Source organism: Myodes glareolus, chromosome 19 (genome assembly GCF_982192425.1).
Source record: "Myodes glareolus chromosome 19, mMyoGla1.1, whole genome shotgun sequence".
NCBI lineage: Eukaryota > Metazoa > Chordata > Mammalia > Rodentia > Cricetidae > Myodes > Myodes glareolus.
This window is the reverse complement of record NC_142044.1, coordinates 2349288-2364966: the sequence shown is the minus strand read 5'-3', so window position 1 is coordinate 2364966 and position 15679 is coordinate 2349288. Positions and strand designations below refer to the sequence as shown.

The 15679-nt window shown below is 37.2% G+C and overlaps 1 protein-coding gene across 4 annotated transcripts in view; it reads right to left on the bottom strand.

The window, feature by feature from the left end:
- Vps13b (vacuolar protein sorting 13 homolog B) overlaps window positions 1-15679 on the bottom strand; it is a 513205-nt gene that overhangs the window by 437449 nt on the left and 60077 nt on the right. For all 4 annotated transcript variants that reach the window (XM_085679117.2, XM_085679115.2, XM_085679119.2 and 1 more), the window contains exons 14-16: window positions 12512-12681; window positions 9881-10075; window positions 8512-8636 (exon numbers count right to left, since the gene is read on the bottom strand). In XM_085679117.2, coding sequence (XP_085535243.2) covers window positions 8512-8636; window positions 9881-10075; window positions 12512-12681 — 490 coding nt within the window. The remainder of the gene's footprint in view (window positions 1-8511; window positions 8637-9880; window positions 10076-12511; window positions 12682-15679) is intronic.

The following is a 15679-nucleotide window of genomic DNA, read 5'->3' as shown; positions in this document are numbered from 1 at the left end:
AGGAGTGCGTCCACCTACTGAGACAGGGTGACTGATCCAATGGGACCTCACCAAATCCAGCTGGACTGGGACTGAGAGAGCATGTGGTCAAACCAGACTCTGAATGTGGCTAACAATGTGGGTTGACTGAGAAGTCATTGATAAAGGCACTGGGACTTGTTTCTACTACTTGAACTGGTTTTTTGGGACCCTAGTCTATTTGTAGGCACACCTTCCTAGGCCTGGATGGAGGTGGGGAGGGCCTTGAACTTCCCACAGGGCAGAGTACCCTGCCCACTCTTAAGGCGGGCGGTGGGGGAAAGAAGGGGGAAGAAAGAGGGGGGAAGTGGAAATTTTTGAATGGAAAAATTAAAAATTAAAAAAAAGAAATGAAAACACTTTGTAAGTCGGATATGGTGGCATACACCTTTAATTCCAGCACTCAGAAGGCAGAAGCAGATGAATCTCTGTGTTGAAAGCTAGCCCGACCTACATAGTGAATTCAGGAACAGTCAGAGATGTGGAGAAAGACCGTGTTTCAAAATAAGGACAAGATTTTATCAGTGGAAAGGGAATTACTGGTAGCAGAGGCTACAAATGAAGCAAAGAACAAAGAAATTCAGAGAATAAGGGAAATGAAAGATCAGTCAACACAAAGGATTTAGGAACCTGTCACAAGGAAAATTGCTATTTTGATAATATATGCTCATAAAATTATTTTTTGAAAATATTATATTGTATATTAAATAAAATAACTTTTAAAGATTCATAATAGGCCTTACATTAATATAATCTTAATGTAGACAAATACCACTATAAAATGTATAAACTGCGCAAATAAAAATGTAAGTCAATTACTTATATGATTTGGGATTTTACACTTCTAATTTGTTAATGTATAAGTGGGAAAGTGTAATACAAGTATGTTTTTGTCATGGACTACGGACAATAACAGATTTCTCTTGTAATATACTTAAAATTGCTATTGTGAATTCATTTTTTTAAAAACCAAATTGTTCATTTACTGGTGAATTGAGAAACAAAATAAAGTCTATCCACAATGCTACTTAAAGATACAACAACGAACTGTTGTTATGTATGATATGGTTGAAACATGGAACAAAAGACCACATCCTATTAGAGTCCAAGGGTAAATAGAAAAGACATATATGCATATATAAGAAGTAAATCTATAGTTCCATTAAAGCTAAAATGAAAACAATCTTTAATGGAGCAAAGACCATCACCTGCGGTTGATGGGATTCTGCTGAAAATTTATGAGGTTGATAAATAAAGTAAAATTCATTGAACTCTACATGTCAAATCTTGTGTTCTAAAATTCATAATTTCAGTCAGGTCTACAAATGCCTACACTTATATTCGCTAAGCATGTTTAAATTTCAGACATGGAGGAAGGTTTCAGATCTTCTTACAGTCACTGCTTCCACGGACATGGGTCTTTTAGTGGTGGTGTCTTTTCTTTAACCTTGAGACACACAGGCTTTTGTCATGGAACAGTGCACATGCTCACCTTGTAAATATCAACCTTCAAAACTCATGCAAACTAGTGAGCTGTATCAGAAGGGCACTCTTCTCAAGAAGACTGCAATGACCTGTGCATTATAATTCAAATCTTTGTTAAGTCTATCAACTTTGAAATTAGATTAGTCTTATATTTAGAATTTAATCACTTTTGTATCATGACTGGTTTCTTCATACCTGGAGCTATTATGCTTCAGGACCTAACTGTAACTTATTTTCAGTAGATATTTATTAAAACAAGCCGAAAGGAATTTAGTTAAATAAACATTCTAAAAATTGAAACTATAGAAAAACAACAGGGATACATACATGCTCAAGTTACTGTATAAAAAAGACAAGCTACCCAAACCACCCACACTCTGTGTCTTAGTAAAGTTTACAATTACTGCAATGAAACACCATGACCAAAGAAACTTGGGGAAAAAAGGGATTATTTGCCTTATACTTCCACATCATAGTTCATCACTGAAGGAAGCAAGGACAGGAACTCAAAAATGACAAAAACCTGGAGAAGCTGATGCAGAGGCCATGGAGGGGTGCTGCTCACTGGTTTGCTCATCCTGGCTTGCTCAGCCTGATTTCTTGCAGAAGTCAGGACTACAAGTCCAGGGATGGCAGCATCCATAATGGGTTGGGGGTCATCCTCCATCAGTCACTAAGAAAATGTCCCACAAGCTTACCTACAGCCCATCTTATGGAGTCTGTTGAATGAATAATAAAAACCCAGAGACAGACACTGGGATTTAAGCTGAACATGGGAGAAACAAAGCAGCCAAGTCACTAGAGAGATCTTACCTCTACCAAAACACAAACAAACAAAGGGGCAGTACAGCAATTCTCTCCACCAACCTAAGAACTGTATGCTTCACTGAGTAATTGGCTCTTCCCCTTTATATTTCTCTCTCCACTCAGGAATATCGCCCCTGTCTTCACTTCCCTACTGCTGGAATTAAAGGCATGTGATCCTAAGAGCTGGGATCACCTTTGTATGAGCTGTTTCTCTTTTAGATAGATTCAATCTTGTGTAGCCCAGGGGAGCCTTGAACTCAGAGAGATCTGTCTGCCAATATCTTCTGACTCAAGCAGTTCCAGGAAATTATCAGCTGAATCTGAGAGAGAATTGGCTTTGACTGAAGAGAAATTACAGAAGGCACATGTGGATCATATGGATCCAAATCTTAACTGCATGCTGGTCATATTACCCTCCAAACATTTCTCTACAGGAGTTTTAATTCAGAGGGAAGATATTATCTTAGAATGGGTCTTTTAGTACATAAACTGAGTAAAAAATTAAAAAGTTATGTGGAAAAGGACTCTGAATAAATTCTAAAAAGAAAATTAAGATGTCATCAATTAGCAGGAAAAGACCCAGCAGAAATTATAGCACCTTTTAATAATGATGAAATAAATTATGGGAAGAAAGTAAATCCTGGCAAAAGATTGTATTAATTTTTTGGGAGAGATTAACAACAACTATATCAAAAGCAAGAGAATTCAACTTATAAAGAAAACTAACTGAATCCTTCCTCACATTGTACAGGAAATACCAAGAACTGGAGCCCTATACTCTATGATGATGCAAATAAATCAGGAAAGGCAGGTAACAAATCAGATTTTTTAAGTAAAGTGGATCAAAGCCCTTATAATTCAGTCATCACAAATTATTTGTTATTCTCATGGTAATAAAGGCTTTTAAAGAACCTCTCAACATAGTTACCGATTTGCAACATGCAAAAAGAGTTGTTTTACATACTGAAACCACTGAATTTAAACCAGATGGTACAGAATTGACTTTATTGTTTACTCAGTTACAAAATACAATCAGGAATAGGAATTATCCTATTTATAATACACATCCGATCCCATAGGAGTATGCAAGGTCCTCTAGAACAAAGTAATGCAGAAATCGATCAATTATTGATTAGAAATGTGCTGAAGGCCTCAGAATTTCATAAAAAAACCATCATATCAATAGCAAAAGTTTAAAAAGAAGACTTTTCCACAATGTGACAACAAGTCAAGAAAATTGTAAGGAAATGTCCTACTTGTTCTTTATACAACCAAACATCACTACCTGTAGGAAGTAATCCAAAAAGTACTCAAAGGAATGAAATTGGCAGATGGATGTATTCCCTTTTGTATTTGGAAAATTAAAATATGTACACCACATCATTGATACTTGTTTTGGTAATCACACATTTGCTAAAAATTACAGCCATCATGGGAATACCTGTACAAATATAGACAGACAATGCTCCAGCATATGTCTCTAAGCAAATGAAAAAGGTTTTTGCTTATTATAATACAAAGCATATTACAGGTATACCACACAATCCTACAGGACAAGCAATTATAGAAAGATCAAATCAAACTCTAAAGTATATTTAAATGAATAGAATGGAATAATAAAGACCCCCATAAACAGACTACATAATTCTTTATTAACTTTGAATTTTCTAAATGCTAATAAGAAAGGAACAACAGCTGTAGAGAGACATTGGATGGTAGAAAAACTATGAAATTAAATCAGTTCATGTACTTTAAAGATGTACTGACCTCAGAATGGAAACCAGGACATGTGTTAACATTGGGGAAGGGGTTTTGCTTTTGTTTCCACAGAAGAAAAATTATGGATCAAAATTAATAAAGATTTGATTTGAACAAGAGACACCTCTTAATTAGAAAAGATGATAATAGTTCATCAAACATCATGGCTGTTTAATTCAAACTAACCTATAAAACTAGTAAATGCTTTTCATTTGATCAGAGACAACCTCCCCAAAATTAAGGTCAGGGAAGAGTTTTGTTTCTGCCTTTTCAGGAGAATGAAGAAATATAACTAAGGAATCCTAAGACTACTGGACAAATGAGACATCTATAAAAAAGAACAAATCATTCAGAAAAAAAAAATGTCTCAAGAAAAAGTAAATTGGCCTATTGGTATATCACATTTACAATAGGAAAAATTTCAGAAATCTTCCCAAATGCTTGTTTCTGCTGTTCTCTACAGACATATAAAGCAAATAGTCATTGTGTAGTCCCAATTCAGTTAAAGATTAAAGCTGGCTTTGGAGTTCAGGTGTGGCTCTCTCCTTCTCTAAACCCAAGCATGCTTATTAAAGTGTAATTCAAAATCTCTGTCTCTTGTCAGAAGAGCCACCTGATATGGGACAGAAGAAAAACAAATATTTAAGGACTACTTTATTGCCACTAATCTCATAATTCAATGGATATTCAAACAGGATAAAATTTATAAGAATAATATATATTCTAAACTTTTGGTTATGACATTAATGGTCATATAGAATACTAACTAAATTGAGAAAATGCTTCATTATCTTTCTATACATGATTTTAGGTTTGAGTCTCTATCAGTTTCAGCAGTGTACCATGACCACACCTTACAACGACCTTTGACATCTCCAGAAGGAAGATGGGGGCCCCACAATGAGGATTCCTCCAGGACTGTGTTAACACCATTAAGGCTAAAACACATCATCTAAAGATCAGTTTCACTACAACAACTAGACTACAGATGGGTCAGAACAATCGTGGTGACCTGAGATGATCCGGCCTCACAGACTGCTCTAGCCAGGATATGGGACAAGTCCTGTACTTTCCCATTATGCAGAGACTGGACAACAAATGATACCACTCTCAGGACTTAATAGTTAACCCAAATTTTTCTGTTCAGGATCCCCTAAAGATACCATCGCCCCCAGACAGCAAGAAGCAAATTTAAAAATACGCCGCCCACATTCGTATGAGGTGGGGTAGAAGATTTTTGGCCATTCAGTGTGTTGTGGATATTTACCATTGTTTAGGGGGGTTGGTTATAAATTATTATTGGTTACAGTCAGTAGGAAAGTTGAACAAAGGATATTAGATATTAGATCATCAAAACAAGACAGAATTCTTGTTTTCAAAAGAAAAAGGGGAATACAGATATGATAGGATAAAAAGGTAGATTATAAAACTCTACTCTGGAAAGTAAAAAGGGAGGATATAAATATGAATTTAAAAATTTATAGATAAAAATGTAGTTTTTAATCTACTTTTAAAAAGCAACTACTAGCTTTAAATATTTTACATTGGACTTTTAGATATTGTATACAAATTTTGTGTATTGATATATATTTGAGATTAATTTTGTTAGAACATACTACACACACATTTCTACTCCTCTTCAGGAAATTGTGCCCATACAGATCATTTAACAATGCAATGCAGAATTATAGTCCTTGAAGATTATTATTACCATTGTTTAGGGTAGTAAGGAAATGCAGGTTAGTGATTAGTCACCTATAATAGTTGAATTTGTAGTCACATTAGGTATGTTCTCAAGGTCAAACAAAGATATATTTTAGATAGACAGGTCATCTTTAAACACTTCAGAGACCTACAGAACATGATATTTAAGATGTTTAAATAACATAGGCTCTATTTCATGACAATGAGACATGTCTGCTCCTGGCAGCACCAATCTACTTCAGAGAAGATGATGGACATCAAAGAAATTCCACAAGAAATTTTCTTTCTTTGAAGTAAAAGGAAGTCACTGGGCAAGAAACTGCCCTTGCCTCAAGTGCTGACAGTGTGCTGTCCTATCCGGATAAGCAGGACACAAAAGAGAGTGATTGCCACAGTTAAGACAAGGTGGGACAGCTCTTCAGAATATCAAAGTCTGTCGGATATTCTAGATCTGTAGGCTAAAAATGGATGCCTCAATGTTTCAGAGGAACTTTACATGACTGTCCAGGCAACCAGCTGTTTCTGTCATTTCTCATATTTTTTTGGAAGTTGCTTGCTTGAACTTCCTGCTTACTCAGGTAATAATATTTTCTTCTTGAGTCTCTGAGGTAACTGAAGACTCAATAGTTATAGTTTTCCTTTTTTAACAGATTCAGAAAAGAGGTATAAAGTGTAAAAGGCTGAGAGACATTAAAAATAATTTGATAATGCAAATTAGGATAAAAAGTGAATTAGGTTCAACCTTTTGAATTCATCAAGATAGGATAGATATGGAGTATTTTCTCTAAATTTGTCAAATGCAAATAAATACATTGTTGATGTATATTGTGCATATTGCACAGTTATTGTATATAGTTTTTCTTATACTTATTGTATATATTTTTCTTATATTACTTATAGCCCTTTTTTATTTTAGACAAAAAAGGGGGGAAATACAGTGATGTAGTATTTGTGTTTTAATAAATAAAGCTTGCCTGAAGATCAGAGGGCAAAGCAGCCACACTAGTTAGCCATACAGGCCAGGGTGTGGTGGCACACACCTTTAATCCCAGCAGCCACACTAGTCAACCAAAGAGACTGAGCAGTGGTGGTTCATGCCTTTACTCCCAGCACTGGAGAGGAATTTAAAGTGGAGGAGACAGGTTTTTTTTTCAGGTTCAGTCTGAGGATTTCTGGAGGCAGGATTTCCCACTACAGTCTGAGGTAGAGGTAAGAGCCAGGGGCTTGCTGCTTTCCTTTTCTGCTCTTCAGTTTGAACCCAAATATCTGTTTCCAGGTTTTTATTATTCATGCTACACCTTACTAATTTCACCATCAAATGTACATTATTAAAGGAACACAGTATTTCTGAGAAAGACATCCATAGGGACACATCAGGGCCATGTCTGAGTCAGTGGCTGCTGCTGCCACGGTCTGTGCTGGTGTCCAACACACATGTAGCCACCATCCTGGGTGGTCTGGGCACTGGAAACCTGGCCCTGCCCCTCACTCAGCAGAAGAGCTGTGCAGTGTCATGGACGAAGGAAAGCTGTCCCCAGGACCCTTGGTGACTATGGAAAACCTTCCCTCCATTGCCATCCACAAAAACAGAAGAAATGGCCATGAAAGTTGAAGAGCTGGCCCCAATCCTCACCTGTCCTGTTTGTGGAAGAGCTAGCCACAATGGCACGGGCGAGGGAGACTTGGCCCCACCACTGGGTGAGAGGACTGGTCCTGGTGGAGAACAACACTGACCTGGCCCACACCCAGGACTTTGAGTTAGCCCATCCCAACAGCTACCTCATCTATGACTTACTGGAACACGTGAAGAAACTGGTTCTGTGGAACCACAGCCACAGGAACTCCATGACAACGGGTAACAGCAGGAGATACCAGAGAAATCTTAGTGGGGGTCCAATATTGGACCCAGAAGCCAGAGGCCTTGAACCAGACCAACAACCCATTGCTATGAACATTTAAAAGCAAAGCTCTTTGGACAAAAGGGTCTAACTGTGCCACACACCACAGCTTCCAAGGCCACTATGACAAATGACTATGTGATGGCGAGGCGGGAAAAACAGAGAGGTGAAATCACTATTCTCTGTTTTTTTTTTATTTTAATTTTCTTTTGTGGGAAGAGGTACAGTGATAAAGGACGGCCATGGAAGGACAGGGAAATAAGTGGGATTGGGGCACACGATGTGAAATTCCCAAAGAATCAATTAAAAAATTACGTTAATAAAAAAAATAGAGGTTTTTCATTTTCTTTGGTTGTAGGCAGACTTTTCTTTCCTGCCAGCCAGTTCCCAAATAACCACATGGAAACTTATTAATTATAACTGTTCAGCCGATCGCTTGGTCTTATTACTAATTAACTCTTACAACTTAAATTACCCTATTTCTATTAATCTATGTGTTACCACTGACTCATGGCTTGATCTATCCTCCAGCATGTCTGGTTCCCTCTGCATTTCCTAGTAACTCTCCCTTCTTCTTCCCAGCGTCCTCTCTGCCTGGAAATCCTACCTAGCTACTGGCCATTTGGCTTTTTATTAAACCAATCAGAGTGGCACTTTTTCACAGCGTACAAAAAGATTATTCTACAACATTGGGTCTTAATAAAAATACAATTTCATTTGTTTTCAAAAGTTTTGTATAAAGCTAATACCTGAGCATAGACATGTTGGATTTTTTTTCCATCCACAAATTATAAAAATAAAAATAAGCATAAACCACGGAGTTTAACCAGTTCCTACTTACCAGAGAGCAGGGAGTTTCAGAAGTTTCCCGTACAGGGCAGTGCTGAAAGAGGGGATAATCGGTACAGGTAAGCAGTAAGATCCACTGTGAGTCAAAGATGTCAGTCCTGCCTGGAAACCAAACACCTGAGACAACAGAGCACAATCAAATGTTCAGAGCTGAGTAAGCAAGGATGAGACGTCTCGTCAGCTGCACAAGACAGATGCTACCATGTTTGTTCTACTCCCCAAATGAAGCACCGAGAAAACATGTTCTTCTGTTTGAGACGGTTTGACAACAGTTACATTTCAATACTTTACACTTAAACTTATCTGAAGTGATCCAAAATGATTGTCTTTTTACATTACATTACAATATGTAACGAAGGAGCACTAGCTTATCAACTGAGAGACAGGGAAGTACTTTAATCTTTCTCATGAAGTCCATCACATGGAATCCACTGCTTTTTTTTTTGGTCTAAAACTAGGTTGCCAAGATGACTCGTCAGATTAAAGGGGCTTGCCACCAAGCCTCTCAGAAGCTCAGCAGAAACATCTTTCACGCCCTTGTCCTGTCAGCACCACATGTGACCATATATGGGCAGGCCTGGAAGCAAGCACCTCTGCCCACTGAGCCACCTCACTGACCTTATATCTGAAATGTTTTTAAGTTTGGGCTGGAAGGACTTGAGGGGTGGTTTGCTGCACGAGTATAAAGATATGACTTTGGTCCCTAGCACCCATGGATAAGAGCCAGCTACAATGACACATGTCTGTAACCTAAGTCAAGGGTTCACTGGACAGTCAATCCATGAGCTGCAGGGACAACAGAGACCCACTATCAGGAAATCATGTGCAGAGTGATAGAGGACATCTAATGTCAACCTCAGCTTCAGAGCCAAATGGACAAGGGTATGTATCCACATGTATGTATGCATGCATGCCACTAAACAAATAAGACATGTCTTTTACATCAAGAAATTAATGTGAGTCCAACAAGAAGAAACTTACTAAAAATAACATACGTTGAAGTGTTATGAAGCATTATGCCTATATTAATATTTATTTTCAAGCATTCTGAGTTTGTTTGAAAAAGTACCCACGTTAAACATATTTGTCATACTGCTTACAAAACTCATTATGAGTGATATTTTTAAATCTTCAAAATTGTAAAATCACAATTGCCTTATAAACAAACTACTAATTTCAAGGAATTGAAAGGAAATTTTAAAATAGAAACATTTTAATTACACTGCAGTAGAGACTAAGTCTTACTTAAATCTTAGCTTATGAAATATTGATTCTATAAAATTACAACCTTAAGAACAAAGAAATACATTTGCTATTCCTAAAGTGAACAGACAATAACAAACAGGGAACTTTGTCCATACCTTGAGGTAGCAGTGGACATAGCAGTAATGAAGCAGACTGTCGGAAGGCTGAGGGAGGCTGTTGACTACATGCACCAACTGCTCGGCATACATGGGAACAGAATGCTCCAAATTAATTTTATCCACCAATATCTGAATGGATGGCAAAGGTCGAAGTGACTGGAAGTTTGTGGCATTCATGAAGTTACTTGAGTTCTGGAAAGTAAGGGTATTAATTTTAGCAGAACAGTGACTGATCTACATACATCTCTCTAAACAAACTTCAGACCCTCATATTTCACAGTGGAAAACCTCTCTAGAAATGCCTTTGTTAGAACTCTCATGAAATAACTAAATACAAATGTCTTTTATATATTTCAAGTATGTCTCAGCTTTTAAAGAAAGCATTTTAGGTAAAATTAGTCTTGCACTTTTAGCTAATGAGTTTTATTTTTAATTAACAGAAAGGAGAATTATCACCCCATTTCCATAACCATTCTAAAACCTGAGAGGATAACACTGTAAAAGACATAATAAAGTATACATGAAGCAAAAATATGACCCAAAGATATTTCCTAAGAATACACACATTAAAGGTCCTACATCTGAGGAGGTTTTGGTAATGGCAGTGTTCCACTTACCTTTCTGCTCACAAATTGGCACAGACAAGCTTGAGAATGTATCCTGCTGGTAAGCACTACCTCTCTTAGAGCTAACTCTCAAAGTAACTTGGTTCTAGCTTCCAATAAAGAAAATCAAGACCTTCTTTGTCTTGAGACAACCTATTTACATACAGTTTCTCTACCCCGAAAGTCAGTCATTTTCCCAGAGAAACAGTATGGCTATAATTCACAGCTGAACACACTACCCTCACTGTTTGTTTATCCTCAATAATTATGAAACTACTTTCAATTTGCTATTGTTTTGTTTTGCTTTCTAAATTACTATGGCTTCCTGGAGGTGGGGGGGATGACATAAAATGAACCACACCAGTCTGAATTGAGAATCACAATGATTCTATGTAACTCCTGCACATTTGAGGACCTCCAGAAGACTGACTGACTCCTTTTCTGGTCAAGACACTGCCACTGGAAGAAACCAACATTCTTACTTAATCACTGTAGCTCAATTTTGTCTCTTTTGAAACTTCACATAAAAGAATCATACAGAATACTCCCTTTGACTAAACATCTGCAGGAACTGTGTATGTCCCTCATTCTTTAAACAGACACATTTAACATTCTGGAGTGGTTCCTTTTATTTATGATGATATTCTCTTTTTTTTTTTTCTTTTTCTTTCTTTTTTTAATGGGGCCTCTCTATGCAGTTCTGAACATTATGTAGACCAGGCTGGCCTCGAAATCACAGAGACATGCCTGCCTATGCCTCCCAAGTGCTGGGATTAAAGGCGTATAACTAGTATACTAAGCTCAATTTCTGTTAATATTCTTTACTTAAATCTTTTACTTGATGCTACTAGGATTAAAAGCCTATTCAAAAATCCAAATATCTTAATAAATTCTAAAAGTTTACTGGCAAAAGCTGTCCTCAATTTTTTCTTGGCTTCTCCTTCATTTTCAATTATGCTTTTCTGAGATACCCCGTCCTAGGTCCCCAACTCTTCAGCTCTTCCACTCCGCGTCCTTCTCACTTTGTAGTTTCTTAGGGCAAGTCGATTGTGCACTCCGTCTTTGCTCCTTTGCAGAGAAAATATTTTTTCCTTAGACTTTGTTTTAGGGTTGTTTCATGAGTATGACTATCTCGCCTGCGTGTGTATCTGTGTAAGGCTGTGTGCCTACTCTGCAGGAGTCAGAAGAGGGCACTGGACACTTTTCTTGCCCATTTTCTTTGAGCCCTGATAGGGGTAATATATCAGCAGTAAGTACACACAGAAGTGTGTGAGTCCTAAAACAGCCGGTTCTGGTTCTGAACAAGATGACTTCCTTAGATTATTGGCTTCTCTCATTCAGATAAGACATTAGGGCTTTCTAAATACCACTCCTCAAGTACAGCTGGGGACCTATAAAGAATTTAGCTGCAGTGTAGGACAAACACACGCTCTTTCACACATGATATAAGTCACTTGGTCCTTTGATTGCAGTTCTGTCGTGAGGGAAAGAAATTGACAGCAATATTGATTTTGTCTTCACTGTATACATAAAGAAATGAAGGGCAGGTGAGGTGACTCACCCTAAACCTAAAGACCTAAGGTCAATCCCTGGGACCCACGTAGTAGAAAAGAACTGACTCCCACAGGTTGTCCTCTGACCTCCAGAACTGAGCTAGAGCAAAAAGGGGACACACAGAATGTAAATAAATGTTTAAAAGAAATAAAGATAATTCAGCAGATCTTTTGATTTTTAACACCTAAATTAACAACTGTCTGAGACAGAACACCCAGAAGAGAAGACAAGAGCTGAAGTTGTTAAACAACTGCCAAGTAAAACAGCAGCAGAGGCTCTCACTTCTAGACGCCACACTCTTTAGCATTTCCTTACATGGCATTAACATAGATTTAAGAATTTTTTAACAATGTTACTTTTTAAAAATCAACAACTATAGTTATAATGAATTTACTCCATAAGGGATACACTTTAATATTGAAAATTATGCATGCCCCACAGGAAAGAGGTTACTGAACAACAAATGTACCTTTCCTCCCATGATTACGGGAAGCAAGCGGTCTAGCAAATTGAATTCTGCCATTAAAATCGTGCAAGTACATTTGAGAAGAGTAATACTTGTGTGCCGAGTAGGAATATATTCCTCCAAAGAAGCCACTTCCTCAGGATTCAGTACTGTTTCCTTTTCATCCTTACTTTCTAAAATAAAAATGATAGAAATTCAATAAAGAATATTTTAAATAAGTTAATTTTTTTAATCAACTAAAAACTGAGTTAATCAGTTCCCCAATTTTTAAGGGAAATTAAAATTTTAATTTTAATGAAACAGTAATAAAATATATTACTCTCAATTATAATACAATTACTGAATAATATAAATGTATAAGTCTGAGATATTTAGGAATTAAATGTTTTATTTTAACATATCCTTTCAAGAGTTTCTAATTTCGTTAAGATAATATCAATTCTGAACATTAAAATACCACTAAAATTAAAAGTACAAAGACAAGACACAAACTAAAAAAAAAATTGCCACAGACAGATAAACAGATAAAGATATGTACATGTGGAGACAGAGATCCCTATGAAGATAGATTTGTTTTAGGATTTATTTTATGTGTGAGCTTTTTGCCTGCATGTATGTCTGTGTGGCACACATGGGCCGGAAGAGGCTGTCAGATCCCCTGAACTCATATCATAGGTGGTTGTGAGCAGCCACGAAGTGCTGGCACTAGCGTCTGAGTTCCAGGAGACAGCAGCAAATGCTCTGAGCAATCTCTCCAGGCCCCAAGATGGGTATTAAAAAAATAAAAATAAACGTAATTAAGGAAAAATAGGACTGGGGTAACTTATCCAACTCACCCAATATACGACTTCTCCCAACAACTAGACAGTAAATAAAAAGCTAGACATTGCTAGCAAACTCTCACTGCAAATCAAGTGGCAGTGATGTCCACTAGAACAGACAAAACTAAAAGTGTGGGAATCACTGGATTCTGAAAGGCATATAGGAAGGTCACAAACTATCTGTAGAGTGATACTGTAAATAAACACTAGTCTTTGTGGGCCAGAGCAGGTCACAGTCACTCAGACAGACACTATAGCACACAGCAGCCAAAGACCAACAACAGTCACATGAGCAACAACAAGTATCTACTCATGGGACTCCATGTGGCTAAGTAATTGCCTAGAACATGAGGCCTTGGGTTCAAAACACACATTAGAAATATTCAAACTTAAATTTCATATAATTTTAATATGTACAAAATGAAATTCTCCAACTGTTTAAGACATAAAACCATTTCTGCTGTGGATGATCCCATAACCATACTGATGAATATTTTGCATATCACCATAGATCCTTCACCTGGCGATGGATGGAGATAGAGACAGAGACCCACATTGGAGCACTGGACTTAGCTCCCTAGATCCAAACGAGGAGCAGAAGGAGGGAGAACATAGGCAAGGAAGTCAGGATCACGAGGGGTGCGTCCACCCACTGAGACAAAGGGACTGATCTAATGGGAGCTCACCAAGGCCAGCTGGATATGGAGTGATGGAGCATGTGATCAAAATGGACACTCTGAACGTGGCTGGCAATGCAGGCTGACTGAGAAGCCAAGGACAATGGCACTGGGTTTTTATTCTACTGCATGGACTGACTTTGTGAGAGCCTGGTTTGTTTGGATGCTCACCTTTATAGACCTGTGTGGAGCGGGGAGGATCTTGGACTTCCCACGGGGCAGGGAACCCTGACTGCTTTTAAGACTAGAGAGGGAGGGGGAGGTGGGGAGGGGAAGGTGGGGAGGGGGAGGGAAAAGGGGGGGTGGGGAAGAGGTGGAAATTTTTAAGAAAGAAAGAAAGAAAGAAAGAAAGAAAGAAAGAAGGAAGGAAGGAAGGAAGGAAGGAAGGAAGGAAGGAAGGAAGGAAGGAAGGAAGGAAGATTTGGTAGCAGGCTATAATCTGATCAAAAGCAACTGAAAGTCTCATCATCTACTTATAGGACTAAAATGGATCAGTCACTCAAAAATGCAGTATGGAAGTGTCTACTGAGAGTGAAAATGGATAATCATTTAATCCAGTGTTTGCTATGAAAATAGCACAAGAACTAAAAATTTAGCAAGCTTTCATTGAAAGTAAAATGGATAAGTACATTATATCCACACAAAAGAAGTCTATGCATCAGGAAGAACAAATCCCACAAATATAAGAAGAGCAAATGTTGCATAATTCCATTTATAAGAATTCAAGTCAAGCTTGGTGGTGCAAGCTTTTAATCCCAGCACTCATGAGGCATAGGCAGATAGCTCTCTATAAGTTCAAGAACAGTCATATCTACATAGCAAGTCCCAGGCTATCTAAGGCTAGACAATGAGACCTTATTTCAAAAATAAAAAATAGTAGAAAAAAGCATTCAAAAACTCCAAGTACTCTTAGATACTAGAAGTGAAGACAGAAAAAGAAGTATTCTAAAGACAGCGAGATGAGGATTTCCAAACTGATGGTATTTTTCTTTCTTGAGTAGTTATTTAAATAAACGGGGTTAAGCTTGCAAAATTCATAGAACTGTACCCTTAGCTTTTCACTTAATTATATACTGATTGGGAAGTACAGAAAAATAATTCAGCAAAATTGTTAAGAACTTTTACGATGTAAAACAAGTAACCATACATATCTATAGGCAAATATGTAAGAAATTCTGCTAATATAATTGTAGAATTCAAGCATTAGTTAGCAAGTTATATAAATTATATAAATCATGAATTTAGAGGTGTTCAGTCCACAAATCATTAGGGAAGCAACAGGTGAGCATCATGATCAGTCACCAAGTCTATCACTTCTGTTGTATCTGCTTAGATAATTACTACTGCACATCTGCTATTTTGGCACATGTTTAAACAGTAGAACATGTACCACTAATAAAAATGTGTGACATTTTACAAAAATTAGTGATCTAAACAAAAGTGATCATGAAAGACAAAAGTGAAGCAAAGAAACAAAAACAGACAATACAGCAAGTAAAATTCTAGTTGAATATAAATATTACATATTTAAGTTGAATGCAAATATTTTTATATTATATATTTATATTGAATATATAATGATAAATATATAAATGATAAATATGATAGACTGGCTTACCATCAGAATATCAACAATGCACCATTTCAGCCTCTACACATGCAAGTAGAGGAAC